The sequence below is a fragment of the Tenrec ecaudatus genome, chromosome 1 (assembly GCF_050624435.1).
Source record: "Tenrec ecaudatus isolate mTenEca1 chromosome 1, mTenEca1.hap1, whole genome shotgun sequence".
Classification (NCBI taxonomy): domain Eukaryota; kingdom Metazoa; phylum Chordata; class Mammalia; order Afrosoricida; family Tenrecidae; genus Tenrec; species Tenrec ecaudatus.
The window spans coordinates 321,881,342-321,907,664 of NC_134530.1; the positions used below are offsets into that span (position 1 = coordinate 321,881,342).

The window sequence follows — 26,323 nt, forward strand, 5'->3', positions numbered from 1 at the left end:
CCTGGAAATTGGAAAGAGACATGTTCTACTGAGAATTTGGACACTCTATAAACACAGCTTCGACTCCAAGGCTGGTGACTCTTAAGACAGGGTGGACTGCCCCTGTTGGTTTCCAAGACTGTAATTCTTTATAGGACTAGAGCTTCATCTTTCTCCCATGGAGTGGCTGGTAGTTTTGAACTGCTGACCTTGAGGTTAGCTCAACACATAATTACTATGGTACCAGGGCTTCAGCCGCCATTGGACACGTCCGTGTTCTGTGACAGAAATGTTATTTAATATGTATAAAATATTATTTACTAGGTGAAGGGGCAGCTTTGACTTATTTAGTTGGGTGGGGCTCGCTGTCGTTGTGCAAGTTGTCAGCGTGGGCTGTGTACTCTCTCTCTCTGATCTGTTTCTAGACTCACACCAGGGTGGGTGCAGACACCTCTCAGGACATACAGCTCTTTGGCATAGGAATTCAGCCCGAGCACTGTGAAATCCACATTGCAGCCGACGGAGAGGTTTCTCTTACCCCCAAAGAAAACGCCAGGTAAGAGAAATCCAATGGCTACTGAGCTGTCCCCGTGCTTCCTTTGGGGAGAGAGGGTGTCCCTCTCCGTTTGCTTCCCGCAGTCTATGAAAGCGAAGGAAGGGTATACTGGGTGGCCGGGGCATTTGTTTTTCCAGCTGTAGGGGATGACATAGCTACTTCTGAAGAGCGCTCACTGGCTGTGTGGCCTTGGCTAAGACACTGCCGCGTGGATGCATTAGTTTCTCCGTGTGGTTAATGGGGTTAAGAGTGGCTACCTTTTAGGGATTTCGAAGATGAAAGGTAAAACTTATCAGTCACTTGGCTTTATGTCTGATACACACGAGAGTAAGCCAAAACGTATTGCCAGAAAACCATGGAGACATTCATTAAACAAAAATATCCAAAGGCAAAGCTGTTATTTCCTGACTCGGCTTCCATCCAGACGTCAGTGCCTCCTTCCCTGATGAATGAAGTGCTCTCTGATTTCTAGGACACAGAATCGTACATGTAGCCTCCTGTAGCGGAGCTCAAACTGTGTTCTTTGAAGTGTTGAGTTCGGGGAACTATCCCTTGGGGAAGATGTCCTGGCCTTTTGTCACTAATGCAGTCTTCCATTTCTTGAAACTTCTTTATAATAAGCCCCCGTGATTGTGTTGTGTGTACCTAAGCCAGTCTGTTAGAATCACCCCAGAGTAATCCCACAATCTAGTCCCTGTTATCTCCTAAGCTGACCTCTGCCTTGACATGAAATGCCCCAGCAGGGCTCCGCACAAGCCACCTTCCTTTCTTCTTTCCTTTTAAGACATCACAAAGCGCCTGAGACGTGTATTACTGAGAGGACTTGTCTGCAACCATGTGCTCATCACAGAGCTCCATTTAAACATGTTTTTTTCAGAATAAACCCCTACATGTATGAACTGCAGCTCTAGGGCCAATAATTTTTGGCTTACTCCCATAAAATATTTAATAAAATTAGTTGTTATTCAGTGTGATGAATAAGAAAGCAATCCTATAACCCCATTACACAAAAATGTTCCCATTCTTAATGAATCTCTATAGGGTTTATAGGCTTTGAAACATACCAGATGGGCTGGTGGACTTAAACCACCAACCTGGCAGCTCGCAGCCCAGCATTTACCTGAACTGGGAGGATAATATATTTACTTTTTTTAATATCCATGAACATAATTTGTTAGAACAATGTAATTTTTATATGGAAAGCATTGCCTTGATTCCAAAAGTTTCACTAATATAAATCAAAAACCCAAACTCATTACCATCAAGCCAATTCTGACTCATTGCGACCCTATAAGATAGGGGCAGAACTGCCCCTGAAGGTTTCCAAGGCTGTTAACTATTTATGGAAGTAGAAAGACTCAGTCTCACCCCCCCACACATACACCCCCACTGCCGCAGCTTATGGTTTCCAACTGTGGGACTTCCGGTTATGCAACCCACTGCATAACCATGACGTCATCCTGGCTTTATCAGAAATTCCATTTTCTGAAGTTGTAGAGCTCAGTCCAACATTTGGTGGCATCTGTTGATAACTGATTGCTCAGGTAGTTTATCACTTCCTAGAGGAGCTCCTGCCCAGCAGGGTCTCTGTCTGAGTCTGCTGGCCTGGGCTGAGGGTGGGTGGGCGGGTGTGTTTGTGGCAAGAGGCTCTACGTCTGCTTCTCCCATGCCCTCTAAGTACACGCCCAACTGGAAATTACTTTGCATGCTATTTCTTGGCTTGGGTACAATCCCAGACGAGGCAATTGTATAGCATTTTCATAACATCTCTTTTCTTTTATTGTAGTAAGAGCACACTATACTCTTTACACACATTTTTATTTATGTATGTATTCGGGCTTATGAGTATGTACCTCTTCAGGGGTTCAATAAAGAGACAAACTCACAAAATTAACTTTCAAAGGTAAGAGAGGGAAAGCTTATCCCATTCCTTTCCATATTCCTCGCTCAGTGGGTCCGTTTGCTCGGACGCCGCTCATAGTTGTTTTCTATCACAATGTGAAGACTTCCTGAGAGGATCGGATGTTCCGTATCTGCTCAGTGCAGCAGGGTACGCCACTCGCCTGGTAAGCCTACTGAGCACTGACCTACAGCTTGTGGGATTGAGGAACTGGATTTTCAACACAGTTCAGAACACAGAGGAACCTATTCCTTTTATAAATCAGTGCTACTCCTAGAATTCTTAGAAGACATTTTAAAATTCCTTAATAAACAGTGGCTACAAAAATAACTACTGAGGACTTGTTTTTTAGATAGATGAAACAGTTCATAATCTAAGATGTGTGTGTGTGCGTACACACACACACACACACATATATATAGATTCACAGCAGACTTCAGAAAGTCTATGAAAATTTTTCATTATTTTTTAATTCCATTTTTCCCCCACCAGCTTTCTGAAGCATGGGTGTACATGCATTTGTGTGCATCTATATGTGGGCGCTTCAAAAAGTTTGTTGGAAAATTCCATTATCTTTTCATTCCATTTTCCAGGAGCTTTCCTAAGGCCCCCTCATCTTTGCATGTGTGGTACGATCTCTCCTCCTATTTTTGAAGATGAATAAAGCAAGCCATAATTCCAAACAGATGGGCCACAGACTTGTGAAACTTGAACTACAGTATTAAAAATTTGTCATTTTGATTGGCAGCTCTAAATAAGGGAGTGTGCTAGTAAGGGGCGAAAGCACACCACAGTTTGATCATATATTTATAATAAACATGTCATAAGATGATGTTTTTATCAATAAAACTTAGTTACCCAAGGTGAAATATTATCATGAAACCATGATTGTCTTCACATGCATGCTCTTTTTAGGTGTTATCTCTCAATTAGAGTCCTGCAAAGATCAGAAGTCAAGAATGAGAATACTGAGGCAGATGTGTGTGGGGGTGGGGGTGGGAAGGAAGGCGTGGAATAATCCCATTGTCATCTCTTAAACTGTTTTTCCACGGACTTTTTGACACTTCCTCATATTAGAGAAAAGCAGCTGATTGGGAAGTTAAATGCAAAATATTATGCATTACTTTCTCCATCAGGAATAATGGCTTCTTCTGGTAGTGCGCTTTAGCAAATTAAACTTGAATTTATTCATTCTTCTTCCTGGTGGTTTGTTTTGTTTTTAAGTAGCAGGAAACTTCTTAATTGAAGTGGAGGAAACATTTTAGAGAAGACTGACATTGTTAAACACTAAAAATCCAAGAGAACTTTCCCTTAACCCAATCTCAATAGAATCACAGTAATTGAGCTTTCAATGAAATCTTCTAATAAGAAATCCACAAAATCTTACACAATTAGGCTACTGATTTTGCAGCCCACTGATAGATACATAGATAGATCGCAAGCACTTGTGGAAGGAACCCTGGAGGCGCAGTGGTTAAGTGTTTGACTGCTAATCCAAAGGTTGGTGGTTTTCACCCACACAGACTAGAAATCCCTGAGACAGTTCTGCCCTGTTACATGAGGGTGCTGTGTGTTTAAACTCCTCCGCAGCACCTACAGCTGATCACAAAGCTGCAGCTTAAGGGAAACTGCAGCATTGAAAGAAAGAGCAACTGGCGGAGTTGCTTCTTCAAGACTCATTTCAGATAAGTCCTAGATTCCCCGGCACCACAGACCCGGAGACCCAGCGCACAGCCGGTAGAATGTCTGGTGGGGTGAAAGGTTAAGCACTCACCTGCTAACCAACCTCAGATGGACCCACAAGCCCGTCGGGAGACAGACCTGACAGTCTGCTTCCATGAAGATTGCAGAAGCCCTCTCGGGGCAGTTGTGTTCTGTTGTAAGAGCTCACTGTGGGTCAGCATTGATTCAGTTGTCGCCAACAGCAGGCGCATACACTAATCCAGAGACTCAGTTATCCTCGCCACCTCCCTCATTGGTTTTGTTTTTATAATCTATGTTGAGGAGTTACACAGATAATTTGTTTTATGTTTTCCCCTAACTTCTTACTGTGGAAAATTTCAAGCATACACAAAAGTGGAGAGAACAATAGAACAGACCCCCTATTTAATGCATCATTCAGCTTTAAAAATGAATGTTTTGTTTCACCTATACCCCTCTTCATCTCTAACTCCCTCCCGGCTTGATTATTTTAGAGCAAATTCCAGAACCATCATCGCTGTATCCATTAAAAGATCTCAGGGTGTACCTGTAGAACACAAGACTTCTATCAGTTCAAATATAACTGCACGTCTTAATCAATTAATAATAATAATGCCTAAACAACCATTGGATATTTATACATGTTCATATTTTTCCAGTAATCTCCTGAATTTTCCTTTTTCTTTCTTTGGTAAATTCCAACCATTGCCTTTAGTTGATGTATCTCTTAGGTCTCTTTAAACCTACAGGTCCCCTTCATCTGTCCCCCCTGTCCACCCCCCCTCAGGTACCCTGTATTTGCTGTAGTTGTTTGTTCTAGTTTCCCCCACAGTCTAGATTTCCTTTGCATCCCCACGGTGTGAGAGCACTGGAGGTGCTGTGAAATAAGCATTGGCTGCCAGCCTTAAGGTCAGCAATTCAAAGCCCCCAGCTGCTCCTTGGGGTAAAGATGAGGCTGTCTGCTCCCCTAAAGATTTATAGTCGGGAAACCCTATACAGTGCGACTGTGAGTCAACATCGACTCGCTGGCAGTAAGTGTCTTTTATTTTTTTAGTCATTTTATCAGGGGCTCATACAACTCCTCACAATCCATCCATACATCAATTGTGTAAAGCACATTTGTACATTCATTGCCATCATCATACTCAAAACATTTGCTCTCCACTTAAGTCCCTGGCATCAGGTTCTCATTTTTACCCCGCTTCCCCCTCCCGGCAGTAAGTGTGAATATTTTCTGTATTTCCTAAATGAGTATGTAGATAGAGAAGCTTCTTTGGGTTCAGCTCAGTCTGTCAGGAATAATCCGTAGGTTCTGATTGCCTCTGTCTGAGGGATATTTGTGATTTGTTTGTTTGGTTTGCCCCCAACCATTTTATTGACACAAATGCACACATCAATTCACAATTGAACAGTGGAATCCCTTCCAGAAGAGTTGTACAACCATCACCACAGTCAGTTTCAGAACTTTTTCTTCATTCTTGTCCTGGTCATTGTTACCTCCCCATTTCCCCCAACCTCCCCTGCCACCATCCCCCGAAGGAACGAGTGATCCAGTTACAGTCTCCGTGTATTTAACTACCCTGGCTTTCATAAACAGAAAAAAAAATCATTAAGTAACAAGCAAACAAAACACCCGTCGAGCATAGCAGAGTGAAACAGAGAAAAACGTGGGATGTTTGCTATCCTCAGCTGCCAGCAAGTCCATTTTGACTGACAGCGCCCTTGTGCTCAGGAAGAGATCGCCTCCGCTTTGTCTCTCCGAGCTGCTGGGTGACTTCATGCCCCAGCCTCGCAGTTGGCAGCCGCGTGCCAGCCGGGCTCCTTTGAGCGATGCCAGCAGCCATTAACTGTCGTGGTCCAGATCTGGTGTTTTGCAGCGGTTGCAAATGGAACTGCTCTTGTGTATTCACTGAGATGCCTGTTATGACGAGAAAGTGCCCCAAAGGTTCTGCTCCCTTGGCTGCTCTGACCCTCCGTCTTCTTGCCTGTGTCCCCTCAGGTCCTGTGTGAACGGCACCCTGGTGTGCAGCACCACCCAGCTGTGGCACGGTGACAGAATCCTCTGGGGCAATAACCACTTCTTTAGGTAACGCCTTCATGTTCAGTACTGACTGGTTTCCCATAAACTGATGGCCTTGTCGGGGCAAGCACAAAACCGGGTGATTTTTCTCTGATGGTGGAAACCCCTCCCCGCAGAATCAATTTGCCCCAGCGGAAGCGGCGAGACTGGCTGAGAGACTTTGAGAAGGAAGCGAGTCCGCCCGAGCTCGACTTGGACGCCGCCAGTGAGGCGTCCTCTGAACCCGACTATAACTACGAGTTTGCGCAGATGGAGGTGATCATGAAGACGCTCAACAGTAACGGTGAGGCCCTAACCCTGGGTTCCCTGCCTCCAACCACTCAGTCGGGAAGCGGGGAGAAGTTCATGGATTGATGGTGATTACATGATCTTTGAACGCCCGTTTTCCACGAATGCTTTGACAACCCGCCGGTAGATCTCAAGTAAAAGCATTCTTCTGAAACTTTGACACTTGGAATCACAATGTACTTCTAATAGGACTTGGGCAGGGGCTGAAGAGAAGATGCCAGAGAATGGGCCTCCTTCCAGTACAGCAAGGAGTAGGTAGGTAGGTAAGTAGATAGATAGATAGATAGATAGATAGATAGATAGATAGATAGATAGATAGATAGATAGATAGATAGATAGATAGATAGAGCTTATTTTATTTTTTGAGATGAATTGTTTCCCAAGCCAAATGATAGCCCTGGGGTACTGAATGATTGAGATGAAACTGCTTATCAAATCCCTCATTATTCAGGCTGCCCTAGCTGAGCCCTTCAGGATATAAAACCTCCAGGGATTTAAAATAGAACCTAATGGAGGCACATTGACTGTCCGAACAAAAGTGTGAGATGGGCTCTCTGTGTGGCCGACACTCCAGCTTGCTTGAGATGGTTCAGAAAAAGATCCCCTCTAAAAGATTCCCTCCAGACCTCTCTTTCTGAAAGGCAACATTCTTTTACCTCCTCTTTCTTCCCGTGGCCTCGTACCTACACATGTTTGCTCAAGAAAATTCGCACCAGGGGATTTCCTTGCGTGATTTTTTAAATGGTGGTTTTGGTGGAAATTGACAGAGCAAATTGGTTTTCTGTCCAGAAGTTCACGCACATTTTGATGTATGACATTGATTGCAGTCCCCACAGTATCACAGCACTCTGCCCACTTCCGCCCGCTTTTGCCATTCCTATTTGTCTTCTTGTCAGTTCTTTCCTGCCCTTGGGAGCTTCCTCCCTGGGGCAGTCGCTGCCCATTGGATCACAGATGGTGGAGTGTCGGAAGTAACTTCCTTCCTTAAGCACCTCTCAGCCTCCAGAGACAGGACAGCATTTCCAGAACCACAGCTAGTTGCCGCAGGATAAAGTTGAGGTTACAGCCAGCGGTTCCTGGGGGCAATGGCCAGTTCGTTTCAGGACTTGTTCCAACCTTAGTTTCCCGTTCATCTGCTTTTGAGTCCCTCGGGACTCTAATGAGAACCCCGGGAGGACCCCCAGGGAGCCTGAGCGCTCTCAAACAAGCCAACCCCAGCAGAGCTGCTGGAAAGCATTTTTCCTTTCACACTTGAGCTCTTCCGTCAACGTGCACTCTGTCTCTCCACTCTTTGGTGAAGCCTGCCTGGGAAGGATTGGAGCAGAGTCAGAGAATTGGCCATCAAATCTCTGCTATCTCACACTGGAGATTCTCTCATAAGAATAAGGGGTTTGACCTTGTTTAATTTATCTCTCCTGGCTTTTAACTGCTTTGAATTATAAAGTTGAAGTACAAAGTAAAGGCTAGATTCTGAAAAAGCAAGGTCATATATTGTTATAAAGGGTATAAACCAGAGATTGATCCAGGGCAATGTAACTGAGAGGAATTACTGAAACCCAAATGAAGGCTGAGCATGATAGTGGGACAAGAAGAAAGAACTATTGGGGAAAGAACTAGGAGGCAAAGGACGTCTAAATACAGGCACGCACATATGTAAATATATTTATATATGATGGTGGGAAAATAGATCTATGTGCATGTATTTATAAGTATAGTATTAAGGTAGCAGATGGACATTGGGCCTCCACTCAAATACTCCCTGAATGCAAGAACACTTCATTCTATTAAACTGGCATTCTATGATTGTCACCTTCCCAAAACGATCGCTGAAGACATGGGTACATAAGAAAACGTGGTGAAGAAAGCTGATGGTGCCCGGCTATCAAAAGATATAGCACCAGGGGCCTTAAAGGGTTGAAGGTAAACAAGCGGCCATCTAGCTCAGAAGCAACAAAGCCCACATGGAAGAAGCACACCAGCCTGTGTGATCACAAGGTGTTGAAGGGATCAGGTATCACGCATCAAAGAACAAAAAATCGTATCATTGTGATGAGGGGGAGTGCAGAGTGGGGACCCAAAGCCCATCTCTAGGCAACTGGGCATCCCCTTAAAGAAAGGTCTTGGGTAGGAGACAAGCCTGTCAGGGTGCAGTGTATCAACCATGGAGCATACAACTTTCCTCTAGTTCCTAAATGCTTCCTCCCCACCCACTATCATGATCCCAATTCTACCTTACAAACCTGGCTAGACCAGAGGATGTACACTGGTACAAATAACCACTGAAAACACAGGGAATCCAGGGCGGATGACCCCTTCAGGACCAGTGATGTGAGTGGTGATGTTGGGAGAGTGAAAGGAGGGTGGGTTGGAAAGGGGGAACCGATTACAAGGATCTACATGTGACCTACTCCCTGGGGTATGGACAACAGAAAAGTGGGTGAAGGGAAACATCGGAAAGTGTAAGACATGATATCATAATAACAATTTATAAATTATCAAGGGTTCGTGAGGGAGTGGGGAGAGATGAGAAAAAATGAGGAGCTGATATCAAGGGCTCAAGTAGAAAGCAAATATTTTGAGAATGAGGATGGCAACAAATGTACAAATGTGCTTGACCCAATGGATGGATGTATGGATTGTGATAAGAGTTGTACGAGCCTCCGATAAAATTATTTTTTTAAAGAAGTATAACCCAAAACTAAAAGAATGGAGTGAGGGGGAATGAATAACTTATCAAAGAAGTGTGGGGATTTCTCTCTGGAAGCCTCCCGAGGATTAGTGTTAAGATTAGCCCTTGGAGCAATTCACTCTGGGATGCACCTGCACAGAAGGAGCCATAGCTGGAAAGGCAGCTTTGGTCCACCTGTCGCTTGCTTGGCCGGCTAGGAGGAAGCCTGAAAGACGTTCCCAAATGAGGGTCAAGCACCAGAACCACACCAGTGGGTCATTTAGAACATGCTGAAGTCACAAGTCTCCTGCCAATAACTTTCTGAAAGGCTGAGTTGGGACATGCTGTGGGAGGGGGTTGGCTCAAAACTCCAGGTAGAAGAGAAAGCCCGTTTGGGGAGAGTGTGTGTCTTGACAGCAGATGCTCTATCTCTAAATATCTATATTCACTTTTATTCTGCAGAGGATCCGGGTAATACTGATTTAATCACCCATTCCAAAGACCACAGATTTCTAATATTATATATATTATATATATACTAAATGTGTGTATATGTGTGTGTGTATTGTGTTAGTCCAGGTAGACTAGAGAAACAAATTCATAGTCACATATGTGTACTAAGAAAGAGGTTTATATATAAGAGCAGTTGAATATTGAGAAAACATTCCTGCCCACTCCAGATCAAGTCCATAAGTTCAATATTAGCCCATATGTTCAATACCAATTCATAAAGTCCTCTTTGACCACGAAATCCAGGCAATGATGCCAAATTCAGGATGATCACGGGCCAGTGGGTAAAAAGTCTTCGGATCCAGTGGAGGTATAAGCATCTGGGCACTGGCAGGGGCCTCCATGTGGTTTCTCCAGCACCCAGGGTTCTTGCTGCATCAGGGTAAATCCATCGCTTCTTTTCAGGGATGTCTGGCAGGAAGTCAGCCTTGTCAGTAGAGTGTCTCGCAGGAAGTGGGCTTAGAGAGAGGATGTCTCCTGCCTCCAAACAGGAAGTACCAGAGTTCCTAGAATTCTCAAGAGAAGGCCATGCCTACACAGAGGCCTCATTGGTTATAACTTGATTGACAGGCTAGACTCCACCCCTTCCCTCTTAATCCTCAGATTGACAAATGAGTATATAAACTACCACAGACAAGCATATATGTATGTGTATGTAAGTAATGTGTGTGTGTGTGTGTGTGTGTGTGTGTAAAGCCCCGAATAACCAATGAGTATTGAGCAAGTTGATTGTCAATTCTCTTAGTCAAACCGGGTAGTCATCACTTGGCTGGCTCGTGGTGTCCACACGAGTTAGTATGCACTTGTATTCCATATTGGATCTTCCTGATCAGCGTTCATTTTGTCTAGTGATGCTTCCGCCTCTCTGCCCCTTACCCATTTTCACCACTACATGGAGCGGACTCATGCTCTGATAGACGGGTCACTTCGACACTGTCTGGCTGGTGGCTAGGCGGTGTTTCATGCTGCATCTTGTCCCCGCTACTAGGTGACTTCCCGATATTAAGCCTGTCTGCCTGGTGGTCGTCCCCGTGGTGGTCCTATTTGAAGATCCTGTTCCCTCTTCTGTGGTTTCAGACGAAGGCCCTCCACACCTGCTGGGAGAAAGGTTCTGAGTGGAGTGGAATGGACTGGGCATGGGGGGCTGGGCTGGTTTCTGGCCGTGCCGGCATGGCTGATGCTTGTGCTGCGCTGTGCTTTGACAAAGCCTAACACACATGGTTGGGAGGAAGCTAGTCCGAATTCTTGATGAGGAATGTCCCTATTCCACTAGGACCCCTTTATGTCCCGATTCTATGATCCTGTCAAGGGAAAAATCCTTTCCTTTGCATCCAAATACTGAAACAACGCCAATATTTACGGCTGCTAGTGGCTTTATTGCCATCCGTAGCACTGTCAGAACTCCCAGGTATATTGAGGGGCTTCAGAGAGCTCTTGGGAAAAATCCCCTTCGTTTTTCTTTCCATTTTCCCTGTTCTTTTTGAAGTCCCGCCACATAGTCACATACTTTATCCCACTGTGACTACACTCATAAAGGTGAGCCTGTAAGGCAAATAATTATCTCAGACCCAATTTGTCTGATGTAGAAGTAGAAGGGAAAGCACGGGATCTGTGGATAATCATGCCTCTTCCCGAGCACAGCATAGGAACCCAACCCCCTCTGTTTCCACAGTGCCAGTGGCAGCTCTAAATAACGAGCCTTACGGGGTGGCTAGGAGTCACGTAAGGTGACCGTGAGTCAGAGCCAACTCGATGGCTATTAGCAACAGCCACAGCGTCACCGAACTAGCTTACTCCATCCGGGATTAAAAGGTTCTTCTCCCCCACAAAGCACTTAATTCTCCAGGCAGAGTTCTTGGGACATTTTGGTGTGAAATCATTCCAGTTCTTTGTTCCCATAATCGCATTTCCACTGCTGCCTTCTCTGTGCCATGCTCAGCACCGGCTGTAGCCCATTTCAGAAGCAATCATGGTATTATGACTACTTAATGAGGAAGAGATAGGTGGCTTTCCTCTCTTCCTAAAACACAGCAACCTTGGCCTGAGGACCCAGCCTCCCTCAGTTCCATAGCAGTTCATTGGAGAGGAGAGGGCAGAGGCGGGCAAGTGGAACTGCGTGAAATTTGATTGGCTTTTGAGTGCAGCCCACGTAACCTTTGGGTTCCCCCTGGGCCCTGTCTTAGAGCCAGCTTGGCTTGTTGGTTAGGATCATCTCTAGTTTTCACAGGGAGACAGAATAAAGTAAGTGGGGCAGGCGGGGAAAACTAATTGGAGGATCGGTAGTGTTCAGAGTGGTATAATCAATGTAAGCCTGGCGATCCGATACATAAACCCCCACCCAATTCACGAGAAAAAATTAAAACCAAAAACTCTTTAATGGTGAAAGGGGAGCCCTTGTGGTGCAGGGGTTAAGTCCTTGTCTTCCAAACCAGAGGTGGTGGTTCGATCCTACCTGTCACTGTGTGGGCAAAAGATGTGGCTGTGTGTTCCCATGAGGAGTGCAAGCCTTGGAGAACTCCTTTGGCAGGACTGCAGTACCCAGTAGGGGTGCTGGGAACTAGTCAACTCAATGGCAGCAGGTTTGTGGTTTGGGTCTGTAGTGCTGCCAAGTAGCCCCTGAGTGGTACAGACCAACAACTTGCTTAGCAGCTCTACCTGCGACATTTGGGGGTTGAGTGTGTCCAGGGGCGCCTTGGACCAATCAACCACTGGAAACCCGAAGGAGCAGAGTTCAGGGATACATACAGGATCATCATAAGTTGGAACCTGCTCAACAGCAGTAACTTGTATCAGTAAAGTGGTAAAGACTTAAAATTGGTGATCTCATATGCCAGTTTAAATACTACTAATAAAATAACAATTATAAGATGATAATACATAATATTGTATATTTCCTTAATGATCAATTAATGTATAATTATATATTAAAATAATACATAATAAGATGAACCAAGATAACAATAATAATAAGAAGAAGATGATTATTTTAATAAGAGACAGGTGTCACAGATGAGTGTTGGAATCTGTTCAAAGGGTGTTGAAGACCCAAACCAGGCACTGTGGCTCTCCCAGAGGTGCGGACAGTGAAGGCAGACCGGGGAGTGCCCCTGGGGTGTTTCTTGTGAGCTTACGCTATGGAGCATGCTGCATTACTCTCTCTTTCATGGCTGCATGTTGATTTGGGGTCAAAACATGAATAAGTGGTAAATACAGGTAGTATGTACATATGTGTTAGTCTGGGTAGACTGGAGAAGCAAATCCAGGGAGACTCATAGGTGAGTAAAAGAGAACTCAAGTCCATAAGCATGCAATTACCCCATATGTCAATATTAGCCCACAATTCCTCTTTAGACTCACGCAGCACATGCAATGACGCTGAATTCAGGAACGTCGCAGGCCAGTAGGTGGGAAGTCTTGTGGCTCCAGTGGTGGTGGAAGCATCCCAGCACTGACGTGGGTTTCCACGTGGCTTCTCTAGCTCCAAGGCTCTGGCTGCATCAGCATAGCTCCATGTGGTTTGTAAACAGGAATGTCTCACAGGGAGACAAGCAGAGAGTGTATCTGGCCTCCAGTGAGATATTTGTCTCCTTTGAGCCTCCAAATGAGGTCATCAAGCTGCAACCTGATTGACAGGCTAGACTTCATTCCTTTGAAAGTTGACAGGAGATTATGTAACTGCCACAATGTACTACATGGTAGTAGCTACTCCGTTTGCTATCAAATTGATTTTTGACTCCTAGTGACTCCATGAATTATGCTCTTAAGGGATTTTAGTGGCCGGATTTTCCAGAGTAGTAGAGCACTAGGCCTTTTTTTTATTAGGTAGATTAAATTACCAATTTTTCAATTAGTAACCAAGAATTTAGCTGTTTGCACCAGCCAGGGACTCCTCACTCGCTGCCATTGAGTCGATTCTGACTCCTAAAGACCCTACAGGACATGTTCGAACTGGCTCTGTGCGCTTCTGAGGCTACAGGCCATTTTATGTGAACAGAAAGCCTCATCTTTCTTCCACAGAGCAGCTGGTGGATTCAGACTGCAGCCACAACCCCCTGTGGCAAAGGACTCATTGGCCGCCGCTTGATATTGTTGATAGTTGTTGGCTCACCACTACACTCTGCAGGGTTTTCAAAGCTGTGGGCTTTTAGAAGCAAAATGACAGATCTGTCTTATAAGACACCCCTGAATGGCCTTGAACTGCCAACTTTTTGCCGAGTAGTTGAAACCTTACCCATAAGCAATTTGTAAACAGCCTCAGTCATGTGGCTTCCGAAGCAACATAGATTCTTAAAATGAAGTCCCCTCTCCCAGGGCCAATTGGGATTGAACTGAGTTTCCCGTAAGGAGAATTGTGGATCAAACAGCTTCCTTTGTGTGTTAGCTAAAGTCCTTTAATACTGTTTTGTAAGATGGCATTTTCCTGTTTTCTCTGTCTGGAAAAGATTTATAAATTCTAAGTTAAAAAAAAGAATTTTAAGTTAGAGGCCTTGGGTATGAGAATCCATATATATATATATATATATATATATATATATATATATATATATATATTAACCAGAGCCTAGATAAAGACTATATATGCGACTAGATAATGCATGTTTTGGTTAAAAAAAAAATTCTGTTCCCTGTCCTTACATTTAAATTTTCTTCAGGCTTCTTCAAACAAGTTTGTCGCACATATTTTTTATATTTTCATCAGAAGTTATGGGGCCATGTCAGGACCCCCAATTCTTTGCAGTCCATAGATGGTTGCTCTGTAGAACATATCTTACCCACCCACAGTCAGCCTTTGTGTGAGAGTTTTTTCTGAGTTAATTTATATCAGCTCTTCAAATGACATATTTTAGAGGTTATTCTAATCAGGGCTCTGAAAGAAAGCCATTCTGTGGAAAAAGGCTAGATTATAGAATGTTGTGTCTCTACATTTTAAGAGGAGCATCTACTACTTTGGACCAGCTTCATTCACTCACAGCCACTGAGGCAATTCCAACACATTGCCACCCTATAGGACAGCGGAGAGTTGCGCCTGTGGGTTTCTGAGACCAACTATGGAAATGGGAAGCCTCATCTTTCTCCTGTGCTGCTTTCCAACTGCTGACCTTGCAGGTGGCATCCTGTAGCCCATGATGCCACCAGGGCTCCTTTTTACAGTCCAGACCAAACCAAAACCAAACTCGCTGCCGTCGAGTCCCTGCTGACTCACAGCGAGCCTTGTGGGTATCCGAGATTGTAACTGTTCACAGGAATAGAACGCCAGTCTTTCTCTCAAGGAGCTGCTGGGGGTTCCAAACTGCTGACCATGCAAACTGAAGCCCAACTCAAACCACTACACTAACACAACCCCCCTTTTACCTGTCAAGGTACTTAATTCAAAGGAGACCATTGAAGGTAGGGACAGGCCCATCAGTTTATTACTAAGGTCATACCCTCCCCTAGCCAGCTAATTCTGGTCTGAATATAAAACCTGGCTCTACCACTTACCACTGTGTGACCTTGGGTCTGTTACTCAACCTTTCTGGGCCTCATGTCTAAAATGGGCATGATATCTCCCCTTAGGCTGTTGCAAGGGTGTCGTGAAGTCTTGCATGCAGAGGGCTTAGTCTTAGTGCCAGGAATGCACTCGGGGGCTTGTAGAACTATTGTGGTATTAAAACAACTTACCAAACTCTATGTTGGATTTTTTTTTAATTGCTTCCCACCTTTCCTTTTTTATTAACCTTATATTTTTTTTAACTAGCATATACTTTTTCCCCTCTCTCTTAGTATCCACATACAAGATTAGTGCTAGTTATTTATTTTACAACTTGATATGATTTTTAAAGTCATTCAATAGCCATCATCGGGTAATATAAAAATTCCTCTTGAGTCAACTTAAATTTTCCACTTCCATCTGAGCCAGTGTGAGGAGATGCCAGCCTGGGGTCATGGAATAGGAGGCAGATATGTGAAGGTACAACGACTGAATGATTCAAACAGATGCATGAATGTATAAAGCAGAAATTATATCTTCAGCTAGTCTGAAAACTTGAAGCCTGCAAGTCCCCTGTACTTAAAGAGTTTATTTTCTGCATGGTGATTGTCTTGTTCTGCCATCCAGGTGGCCTGACATGCTTCTTCCCTGCAGCTTCCTCCTTGAGGCTTGTTAGGAACCTTCCCCTTCATAACCATGGACAGTACCTTGATCTTTCTCCATGCCATCCAGTTCGTTGGTCATTACCAGGCGGACACCCTGCCCTTGTCAGTGCTCTTTAGGGTGGAGCCCCACGTACCCCAGAACCACCGTTACTTTTGGTGGTAGCCTCAGAGAGCATCACTTCTAATTCAGCCCTATGGGGGCTGAGCTCAGGCTCCACACCACATAGGCATCGATATTCTTACACATCGAATTCTCTGAGAGTTATTAGCACCCAAGAAACTGTTAAACCATATAAGGGTGCTTCAAAACGTTCCGGGAAAAATGGAGTTAAAAAGGCAATGGGACCCTTTCCACCAATTTTTTGAAGCCCCCTCATATACACCTCCTCCTTACTTAACAGCTGTCTCATTTTCTGACATTGTCCATTTGCAACAATAGTTTTTAAAAATCTACCCAACTAGTTTGTGCACTAATTATATGCACCAGAGTATAACAAATGCCTCGGAGCGAAGCCTGAGTGGTGCTGGCTGTGATGGGTAACAGTATGTATCGCCTTGGCTGGGCCGTGGTCCCTGGTGTTTGGCAGGCATGTAGTGATGAAGGGACCCTGCACTTTGCGGCCTATGTGGCCATCTTTCATTTGTCATAATGCTGATCTTCACGCTGACCTGATCTTTGGAACCTAACCACGTCCACAAGGAGGAGAGGCTGTATGTTTTTTCAAACATATGTTGTGGGATCCAGCTCACATCCAGATGGGTACTAAGATGATTGTGTAATTGAAGGGAAGAAATTAAGAAATGGACAAAAGTTTTGGGGTGCTCACTTCTCCCATGGCATCAGGAACCAGGTGAGAGAGAGAGAGAGAGAGAGAATTATTACACCAACTTATTTAGTCTCGGGGCATGCAAGCTCTCCTAATTACAGGTAACATATATATAATGAAGTGGGCAGTGTCTTAACTCTAGGCGTTCCTGTGTTCAGCTGGGGGCAGGTCAGGGGGAGTGACTGTCCCATGAGCAGGGAGATCAATTGCAGCATGTCTGCTCCTATAGATAAAGCTGCCAGCCAGATACAATCAGCCGGGTGCTGGGAAGAGGTAGCTTTAAGGCAGCACTGCTATAGGAGGAGACTGTGGGGATGGTTTTTAATTATGAGAATGTGACTGGGACTCTTCTCCAACTCACAGATGTGAGGCCTCCTTCCACTCAGAACACTGGCCTCCAAGCTTCTTCAAACAGGAGAATAAAGAATTTATCCGCATGCACTCTCTTCCCGGTCCTAAGTGTTCCACAATATGTGTGATTTGCAAATTCCATCCTTACTAGAGCAATTTGTCGGGAATAAGATTTGTGGTTAAATGTGAAAATGTATAAACGCTTTGTCGTACACTAAAACTGAAGCTAAATGGCCATGAGCTGGCGACTATAACAGTAAAACCATGCTGGCTCTGTTTCTGACGGTGTACTAGGTGGCTCTTTGGGTTCAAGAGAACACTCTCTTTCATCTCCTCCACCCTCTGCTTGCAGTAGATGAACATTTATCTAAACACGAGGATGGGCGCATTCCACTGAAGGAAGCAGATTGGGGGAGTGCTGACCTATCGGACATTGGTGTGAAATGTTAGCCAAAAGAGCATTAGGGTCTTGTCATCCGATTGATCCCTCCAACCTCTCAGAGAGCCCCTTGAAGGGCAGGGTGCTGCAGGAGAGCTGGTACTGGCAGTGGGCAGCCCAGGGGGGGCTTCCAATGGGCCGTGGGTGCCCTGCCCTGACTGACACTTCGCCTTGCCTCCTGACTCACCAGACCCAGTTCAAAACGTGGTCCAGGTCTTGGAGAGGCAGTACCTGGAGGAGAAGCGGAGTGCCCTGGAGGAGCAGCGGCTCATGTACGAGCGGGAGCTGGAGCAACTCCGTCAGCAGCTCTCTCCTGAGAGGCAGCCGTCCAACAGCAGCCCCGACCGCCTGGCCTACAGCAGCCAGACAGCTCAGCAGAAGGTGACCCAGTGGGCAGAGGAAAGGTAAGTGTGGCAGCCAGGCAACTTTAGGGGAAGGGCTTGCAAGACACATGACCCTGCGCCTTGCAGAGAAGGAAAGGTTCAGTCCCATATCTGCATTGCCAGCCATGGGCTTGTTCATTCCAAGTAAGTGTCCTTGGGTGTGAAGTGCTAAAGACCTTCCTGCGTGTCCAAATGGAAATGTGCTCCGTGGGGATTTCAGTGGCTGGCTGTTGTTTTTTGGAAGTGGATCCTCGGGCCTTTCCTTTGAGGCTTCTCTGGGTCGACTTCAACAACTCCAGCCTTCCGGGTAACTAGCAACTGAGCGTGTTCACTGTGGGCAGCACCCAGGGGCTCCAGGAAGCCAGTGCCACGATGAGGTCCCCTCTGGAGTGCGTCTCCTGCATCCTTTCTGAGGGGCTGAAGAACGAGGCGAGATGGTGATGCTCAGAGGTCATCCTCCTACAAAGTAGAGGCAGGAGGTGTATCAGGGAAGACATGGAGTCGAGGCTATTATGAACCCAGGCTCAGCTGTGAGCTCCAGGGCCCGTTTTCTCTCATTCCCTGGCCATTTATTGACTGTAGCACAGTATGCTTGTCTGCAGCCCACTCTTAGGATCATTTAAGAGCAGAGCCTCACAGGTATTTGATTACTTGGATCATGATACAACAATGTGAAGAACTACAACTGTGACAAATGCTACCAAGACTGGGAAAATGTAGGGTTCTGAGCCACGCGGGGCGTTAAAGAGACTTTTATCAGAAAGCGCTGCTGCGTAGAAAGTTGAAAAGCAAAACCTGCTGCCCGAGAAGTACCCATTTCGTCCTGTTGGCCGGCTGAAGAACTCACGGAGAGCGCGTCTCCTCACCGCAGGTCCCCTCTCCCGATCACTCACGCCTTCCCCACGGTTCCTGTTTTCTAACCCACTGTCGGGGCCAATGCCGACTCATGGCGCCCCTATGGAGCTGCGTCTCGGGCTGGGGTCCCAGGGCTGGAAATCTTGATAGACACCCACTGCTAACGGCATTCTGCCACTGAGAGGCTGGTGGGTCCAACCCTTAGCCCACTGTTCCACCCGAATGCCCATCTCTTGCCTGGTGCGTTATCTCGCCCATCCGCACGGCACGTGAGACCCACGCGGTTTTAGAAGGGCCTACCGTGTTCAACACGGCTCTCAGTCACACGCTTCACAGACCCCGCGGAGAGGAGGAGGGCAGGCTAGGAGGAGGCCTGATGGGAAATACTGCCCACAAGAAACTCGTCCCTTGTCTAGCACTGTGTGTGGCTCACTCAGCAGCAGTCTCTCTGGGCTCTCTCACTTGTCTCTTCTGCCACACCGCAGGGATGAGCTCTTTCGGCAAAGCTTGGCAAAACTCCGAGAGCAGCTGGTGAAAGCGAATACGCTGGTGAGGGAAGCAAACTTCTTAGCTGAGGAAATGAGCAAACTCACCGATTACCAAGTGACCCTGCAGATCCCGGCTGCCAACCTCAGCGCCAATAAGAAGGTAAGAGGCACTGCTGAAAAAAACGGGACAAGGTGTCCACTGGTGAGTACCGCGAGAGAAAGCCTAAAGCTGACATCCGAATCAACTCTGGGGAGGACCAAATGAGCCAGAAAGATTCCTTCTTTTGTATAAGACTTCCCTGTATAGACGCTCCCAGCTAAGAACCCCACCGCCATCGGGTCACACCCGGCAACCCTGCACGGGGTTTCTGAGGCTTTGTAAACCTGGTGTAGGAGCAGCAGCCTCGTCTTCTTTCCGCAGAGTGACCAGTGGGTTTGAACCACTGACCTTGTGGTTAACAGTCCAGCGCTTACCCTCAATGCCAACTGTGCCCTTTGGTGTGTTTTAATCGGAAGAGGCGGTATTCTGGCAGTTAACGATCTTGCTGATTTAAATGCTTTCCTACAAATGGTTAATCTAGACGTACCCACAAGTAACCACGCCTGCCCGCCTCTTCCCTTTAATTATGTCCTGATTTCATCCTTTTATTAGTATCCTTCAGTAGTGGGTTTCTAAGACTGTAACTGTTTACAGAAGTAGAAAGCCCAGTCTTTCTCTGCAGAGCTAGTGATGGTTTCCAACTGCCGACCATGTGGATCTCAGACCCAGAGGAACCACTACGCTGTCTCAGAAACCCTGTCTTTTTGTTAAGATGCCCTTTGAAGAGTAAATCCTATGAGAACAGAAGTCTTACATGGCACCTGCCTGTAGACCCAGAAAGATGCCTGACAGTCATTTGGTGGGTTCCTGGCATTTTGTGTACACGTTGGCGCTCAGCATCGTGGCCTTTCTAACAGCAAATATCAACATGGGGGAAAACGCAAGCTCTGTGAAGTTGACCGGACGGAGAATTAGTCAAATGTGTGTCCATCTGACGGACCCCTTTTTCGTCATTAACATTCATGTGCGTGAAGAGTATTTAATGGAACACCAAAAAATGAACACAACGTACAGCCTGTGGAGCAGCTATGAAGTTATATTCGGTGATGGAAATACAAAGTGTCTGTGTATGTGTACGCAGAAGATGGGAAGCAAACCAGAATCCTTCCTGGAGAACTGGACCTCCTGTTATAGTCAAAGTTGTATTTTCCAAACATATTGCTCTACTGCAATGTAGATAGTTTTGAAACTCAGTCAGAGCCCCTGGCATGGAGTCGATTCTGATGCATTGCTCCGCTGTAGGATGGTGCAGAGCTTCGCCTTGGGTTTCTGAGACTGCTGAGACTGGAATGGAAACAGAAAGTCTTCTTGTTCCCCCCTCAGGTAGCTTGTAAGTTTAAACCACCGACAGGCCGTTCACAGCCCAATGAGTAACTCACTACGACACCAGGCAGCCCTCCGCCCTAAGAAGTTCCGAGTGACTTTTCATTAATTCATCAACCCCAGACTTACTTTGTTTGCGTCTCCCCTCCATGCAGAGAGGGGCCATTGTGAGTGAGCCAGCTATTCAAGTGCGGAGGAAAGGAAAGAGCACCCAAGTGTGGACCATTGAGAAGCTGGAGAATAAATTAATTGATATGAGGGACCTTTATCAAGAATGGAAGGAAGAAGTCCCAGAGGTGAGAGACGGGGCATGGAGGGCTTACATGTTTCCAAAAGTGGGGCTCCCACCCCCAGGGGAGTGCTGGCAGAGCCCAGGGGGCTGCAGCACTTTCTCCTGGATTGTGGGCTGCAGTACAGAAGGGTGGCATTGTCAGAGGGCACGTTGAATAATTTTTGTTTTTCCTAAAACGGGGCTGGCAGGCTAAATAACTTTGGGGCCCTCTGGGGGCGACATTCCCAGCAGCACGGGCAAGTCACTGCACCACAAGAACTCACACACACGCATGTCTGCACGATGGTCGCAGGGCTTAGAAAAATCCATTCAAAGGGACCGTGCAGGGAGTGTGCTGAGTTGAATCTGTAACATAGTGTGGCATGTGGGGCCTGCACGGACGGGAACCAAATGAAGAGACCTTCCTGTTGGGCTGCATTTTGACTGTACCTCTGTGGGAATGGAGCCCGCGTGAATGTTGTCTGTTAGCTCTGCCCCCTCACCCTAGGCCTTGCTGAGGGAGAGGGCTTAGAGGAAGCAAGAGGCTACAGGTGGGGTCCGGTGGGGAAGGCATGGCAGCCACTAAAAAACAGTCCTCCCTGTGCATGCCCCTCTGTACCAAGCACACAAGCCCCTCTCATGGGCGAGCTTTGGTTTCTTTACATGGAATGATTCTAGATTTATTTCTCATTCCGATGGGTAAGTGCTTTCTTTATATATATTAACTACCAGTTTTCATAGCGTCCTGTGCATTGTTGTTTTGTTTCTTCCTCCTCTGCCCACCCTTCCAACCCCTCAGGCAAAGAGACTCTGTGGGAAACGAGGTGACCCTTTCTACGAAGCCCAAGAAAACCACAACTTAATTGGTGTGGCTAATGTGTTCTTGGAGTGCCTCTTCTGTGACGTGAAACTTCAGTACGCAGTTCCCATCATCAGCCAGCAGGGGGAGGTAAGGACAGGCCAGCGGCCAGGAAAATAACTGAGGGTGCTTTTGTTTGAAACTCATTTGTTTTTCAGGAGGTTGATGGAGAATCTAACGTGCAAACAGTCAGACTCCACATTCCTTTTTGCCTATGAATCACAAATAGAAGAAGCTATCAGAATTAGTCATGGTGTTAAAAGATCATGTAAACGACACTGCAAGTTTTATAGCCGTGGCTCAGAAATACTTTTCTGTCTTTTAATCGCATTAAAAATCCTATCGTAACTCAGGAGCCCTGGTGGCGTAGTGGGTTTTATGTGTATTGCCTTTCAGAACCGCCAGCTGCTCCACGGGAGAAAGATGTGGCTGTCTATTCAGGTAAAGCTTGCAGTCCAGGAAACACACGAAGGCACCCCTGTTCCGTCCTCTAGAGTCACTCACTATAAGTGGGAATTGGCATGATGGCAGTGAGTTGCGGGTAGCGCCCTGGCGGTGTAGTTGTTTATACATTGGCTGCTAACTACAAGGCAAGCAATTCGAACCCACCAGCTGCTCCTAGAGAGAAAGATAAGATTGTCTGCACCTATAAAGATTTCCAGCCTCAGCAAACCCACTTGGTGGCAGTGGGCTGGTGACCAGAGTCAGCTCTGTGCAGACTTTAATTTTTCTTCATCTCTCACCTATTGATACTCTCGGCTTCTTTCCTAACTCCTGGCCTCAGGGTAGACTTTACAGGGTACACCCATGGGGGTTTGGGAGTTATTTGTTCTGTGGTGGGAGAGTAGGGGGTTGAAATCCAAAATGTTGGAAGTTAAAAGCTTAAAGATCCCATCCTGACACCCTTGGGCTCCCTTATTTCAGTTACTGCCCTTATATGGGCTCCAGTTGGTCTTATATGGGCTCCAGTTAGTCAGAAAATGTTCACGCCCAAGCCTTACATGAGATTTATTTACCCATTCCATCAGTCGATCTTTAATCATGAAGCCCACCCTTCACTGACGTGGAAACTTTGAACCACTAAGTAGTTCCTTGCGATTCTTAGCGTGAGCTGAGGCTGCGATTGAGATACCGGTCCCTCGCCGGGGTGCTGTCAGCCCCCACCCGTGTGAGAATCCTGTGATGAGGGTTGCTCTTTCCCGGGTTAGGGACAAGCGTGCCCATCCCAAAATCTTCCTGACTCCGGGCTCCCTGGTGCCTTCGAGGGCGAATGAGCTTCTCAAACGATTGCTGTGAGGTAGTCTTTAAGCCATACTCCGAAAAGATCCCCGAGCCCTCCGGAAACCCAGCAGTCGTTTAGCTTAACCAGTCAGCAAGAAGGCGCGGTGAGCATGATACTCTGTTAAGATCTGTCCACCGCAGACCAACCTGACCACAGCAACTCAAAGTTAGAGCAGAGCAGAGTGTGTCTGTGCTTGAGGGAGGGGGGGGACCGTGCAACTGGGAGACAGTCATGTGACCAGCCTGTGTGGGAGGAAGTGGTTGGATTGGGTATGTGCTTTGCTGTGTGTATCTTCTCAGCCACAACAAAATATGTGAATTTAGGGGAAAATAATTTAGGAAAACTTAGAGGAGGGAAATAAAATGAATAAGCCGGTAAAGAAATGTAGCTGAGAATGCAATGACTGAGTCCTCAGCTCACTTCTTAAGCTGGGGCCCATGTTGTATTTTGGGTGTTGTATGAATGTCATTTGAAATCACATTCTCAAAAAAACCCAAAAAACTGAAAAGCTGAAGAGCTACTATCTTTTAGTTCAGTGCTTCTCAGCCTTCCTTTAATACAGTTCCTCATGTTGTGGTAACCCCCCCCCCAACCATAAAATTATTTTTGTTGTTACTTCGTAACTGTAATTTTGCTACTGTTATGAATCGGATGATCCTTGTGAAAGGGTTGCTTGACACCCCCCCAAGGGGTCGCGACCCACAGATTGAGAATAGCTGTTTTAGTTGATTCTTTTGTTTGGAGATTTTTTTCTTCTTCTTTCTTTCTCTTTTTTCCCTCTTATTCCTTCTGTATTTGTCTGATTTGTCAAATGTTATCAAGTAATTCTGTCATCATTTACTGCAAAATGACAATACCACTGGCAGAACCCTGTGCCCTCTTCCCAACCCACCATCCAGTTCTTCCTTAAACCCTGTCACAGAAGTAGCTCAGCCAATCAGAGCACTCTAAAAACCAAACAAAAACCCTCAGGGCCACTTGAGTCCGTTCCTACTCCTAGTGATGCTCATAGGACAAGGTGGACCTGCCCCTGTGGGTTTCCTAGACTGTAACTACAGGAGTAGAAAGCCTCTTCTTCTTCCGTCAGTGCACGCAGGGAATGAAAATCCCAGCGTTAAAAACCAACAGCTTGAGGAGGACCACTCAGAGTTCACGACGACCGTGGAACAGCCCGGGGCGGGGGGGGGGGGTGTGGGGGGTGGAGAATAATTTAAAAACACACACACAAAAAACCAACAGCTCACTCTCATCCAGTTGATTCCAGCAAGTACAGCAGAGGACAGCTGCCCCACAGGGTTGGAATCTCTAAGTCTGTGCGGGAGAAAACTGCCTGGTCTTTCCCGGCGAGGGTAGCTGGGTTTGCACCACTGCCGTCAAGGCAGTTCGACTGGAGTGACTCTGTGGACCAGGAGAACTGCTGCTGAGGGTGTCTGAGGCCAGGTGTGTACGAGGCCAGAGAGCCTCATTGTCCTCCTACATGGGCAGTGAGTGCCTCTGAACCACTGGCTTTGCACTTAGCAGCCCAGCACTCCAGCCACAGCCTCCTTTGCCACCAGCGTGCCCTGATAGCCGCACAGCCTCTGTCAGTTAACTCAGTTCTGTGCCACTGGGGCCACGACTACATGAACCAATGGGAGAGCCGCCAGGATAGGGAGAGCCATTAAAGACTTTTAAACAAGATCGCTTTAAAAACAGCTGATTCCTGGTGCAACAGAGTGTATGCTATTACTCCCAGAATAGGACTGGTGTCACCACCTCACGGAACCCACTCTCCCCCTCTTCCTCCTCCCATCTCTCATGTGAGCAATGTAGCTGCTCGCTCCTCCCAGAGCATTAGACGCTCCGTGCTGAGCTGCAGCGGTGTTCATCTCTCTGCTGTACTGTGATAAGACAGGGCTCAGCCCAGTGCCTGCCAGAGTCGATTCTTGGCGAACATTTATTGAGTGGATAAGTATAAGTGCCCAACTTCATGGAGGAAATGCGGCTTTAAATAAGGCTTACAGGACTCCTTGGCTTGGCGTGGCTCTGGGAGAAGGGAAGCCACCATTGCTGGAGGGAGCAGGCCACAGCTTCCGGACTGCTGGCCGGGAGACCATAGACTGCGTTTCTGCCCTGGGCCAGGTTGTGCATGCGAGGGTCCCTAACTGGAGGTGCTGTCTCCCCTGGACGCAGGTTGCAGGGCGTCTCCACGTGGAGGTAATGCGCGTCACGGGCGCCGTTCCAGAGCGCGTGGTGGAGGACGACTCCTCGGAGAACTCCAGTGGAAGTGGGAGCCTTGAAGTCGTCGACAGCAGCGGGGAGATCATTCACCGAGTCAAAAAACTGACGTGCCGGGTGAGAAGGCAGCAGCCGCAGGGAGGCTCGCCGAGACACGGCCTCTTTCTAAATACCCTCGTAGACCATTCGTTCTTGTCCACGTTCATGGGGGTCCTCTGAGGGCGGTGGCATATAATTTCAAATGCACGTCTGTGTTTATTTGGCATGTGAGCAGGGTCCCTCGCCTAGTTTCAAGGAGCATATATTCTTACGTGGGCCCTCTGGGTGATGGAAACGGCTAGCAGGCTTGGCTGCTAATGGAGAGGAAGGCAGTTGGAGTCCACCCATAAGAACCTTGGGAGAAAGACCTGGTGATTGATCTACTGTTAGTAAATCAAACGTCCAACCCAGCTCATTGCCATCGAGTAGACTCTGACTCGTTGCGACCCTAGAGGGCAGGCAAGCATGGCCCTGTGGGTTTCCAAAACTGCAACTCTTTACAGAGAAGAAAGCTTCATGTTTCTCCCACTGAGCAGATGGTTTTGAACTTCTGACCAGATACACAGGGTCACCACGAGTCGGAAGCAACCGCAGCTGTTTTCCTACTGCTTCGTCAATTATGTACTCTACAGAAATTCAGTTATTATGAAAAACTTTAGAGGGGGTGTGTGGGTGGGTGTGTGCGTACATGCGCTGCTGAGTCTGTGGACTGCAGGTACATCACCATGCCACTGACTTACTTGAAGGGAGAGTCCTTAATGAAGTGGGGTGGCAAGTTTTCAGATATCAGATTGATTCCTTATTTATCTTTTTAATCAGAGTCACATTTGCATTTTTCTCTCTTCAGGTAAAAATCAAAGAGGCATCTGGGCTGCCCTTAAACCTCTCGAATTTTGTCTTCTGTCAATACACATTCTGGGACCAGTGTGAGTCCACGGTGGCTGCGCCTGTAGTGGACCCAGAAGTGCCTTCCCCACAGTCCAGAGACGCCCAGTACACCGTCACCTTCTCCCACTGCAAGGTACAGGTGCCTCGCCCAAGCAGCTCCTGGGGCAGACAGCCCGGCCCAGCT

At 46.7% G+C, this 26,323-nt stretch overlaps 1 protein-coding gene across 3 annotated transcripts in view; it reads left to right on the top strand.

Moving 5' to 3' along the window:
- Positions 1-26,323, top strand: part of KIF13A (kinesin family member 13A) — a 213,625-nt gene that overhangs the window by 150,773 nt on the left and 36,529 nt on the right. For all 3 annotated transcript variants that reach the window (XM_075533463.1, XM_075533469.1, XM_075533474.1), the window contains 9 exons: positions 405-535; positions 6,136-6,222; positions 6,333-6,499; positions 17,625-17,838; positions 19,158-19,320; positions 20,739-20,879; positions 21,654-21,803; positions 25,168-25,329; positions 26,099-26,272. In XM_075533463.1, the coding sequence (XP_075389578.1) occupies positions 405-535; positions 6,136-6,222; positions 6,333-6,499; positions 17,625-17,838; positions 19,158-19,320; positions 20,739-20,879; positions 21,654-21,803; positions 25,168-25,329; positions 26,099-26,272 (1,389 nt within the window). The remainder of the gene's footprint in view (positions 1-404; positions 536-6,135; positions 6,223-6,332; positions 6,500-17,624; positions 17,839-19,157; positions 19,321-20,738; positions 20,880-21,653; positions 21,804-25,167; positions 25,330-26,098; positions 26,273-26,323) is intronic.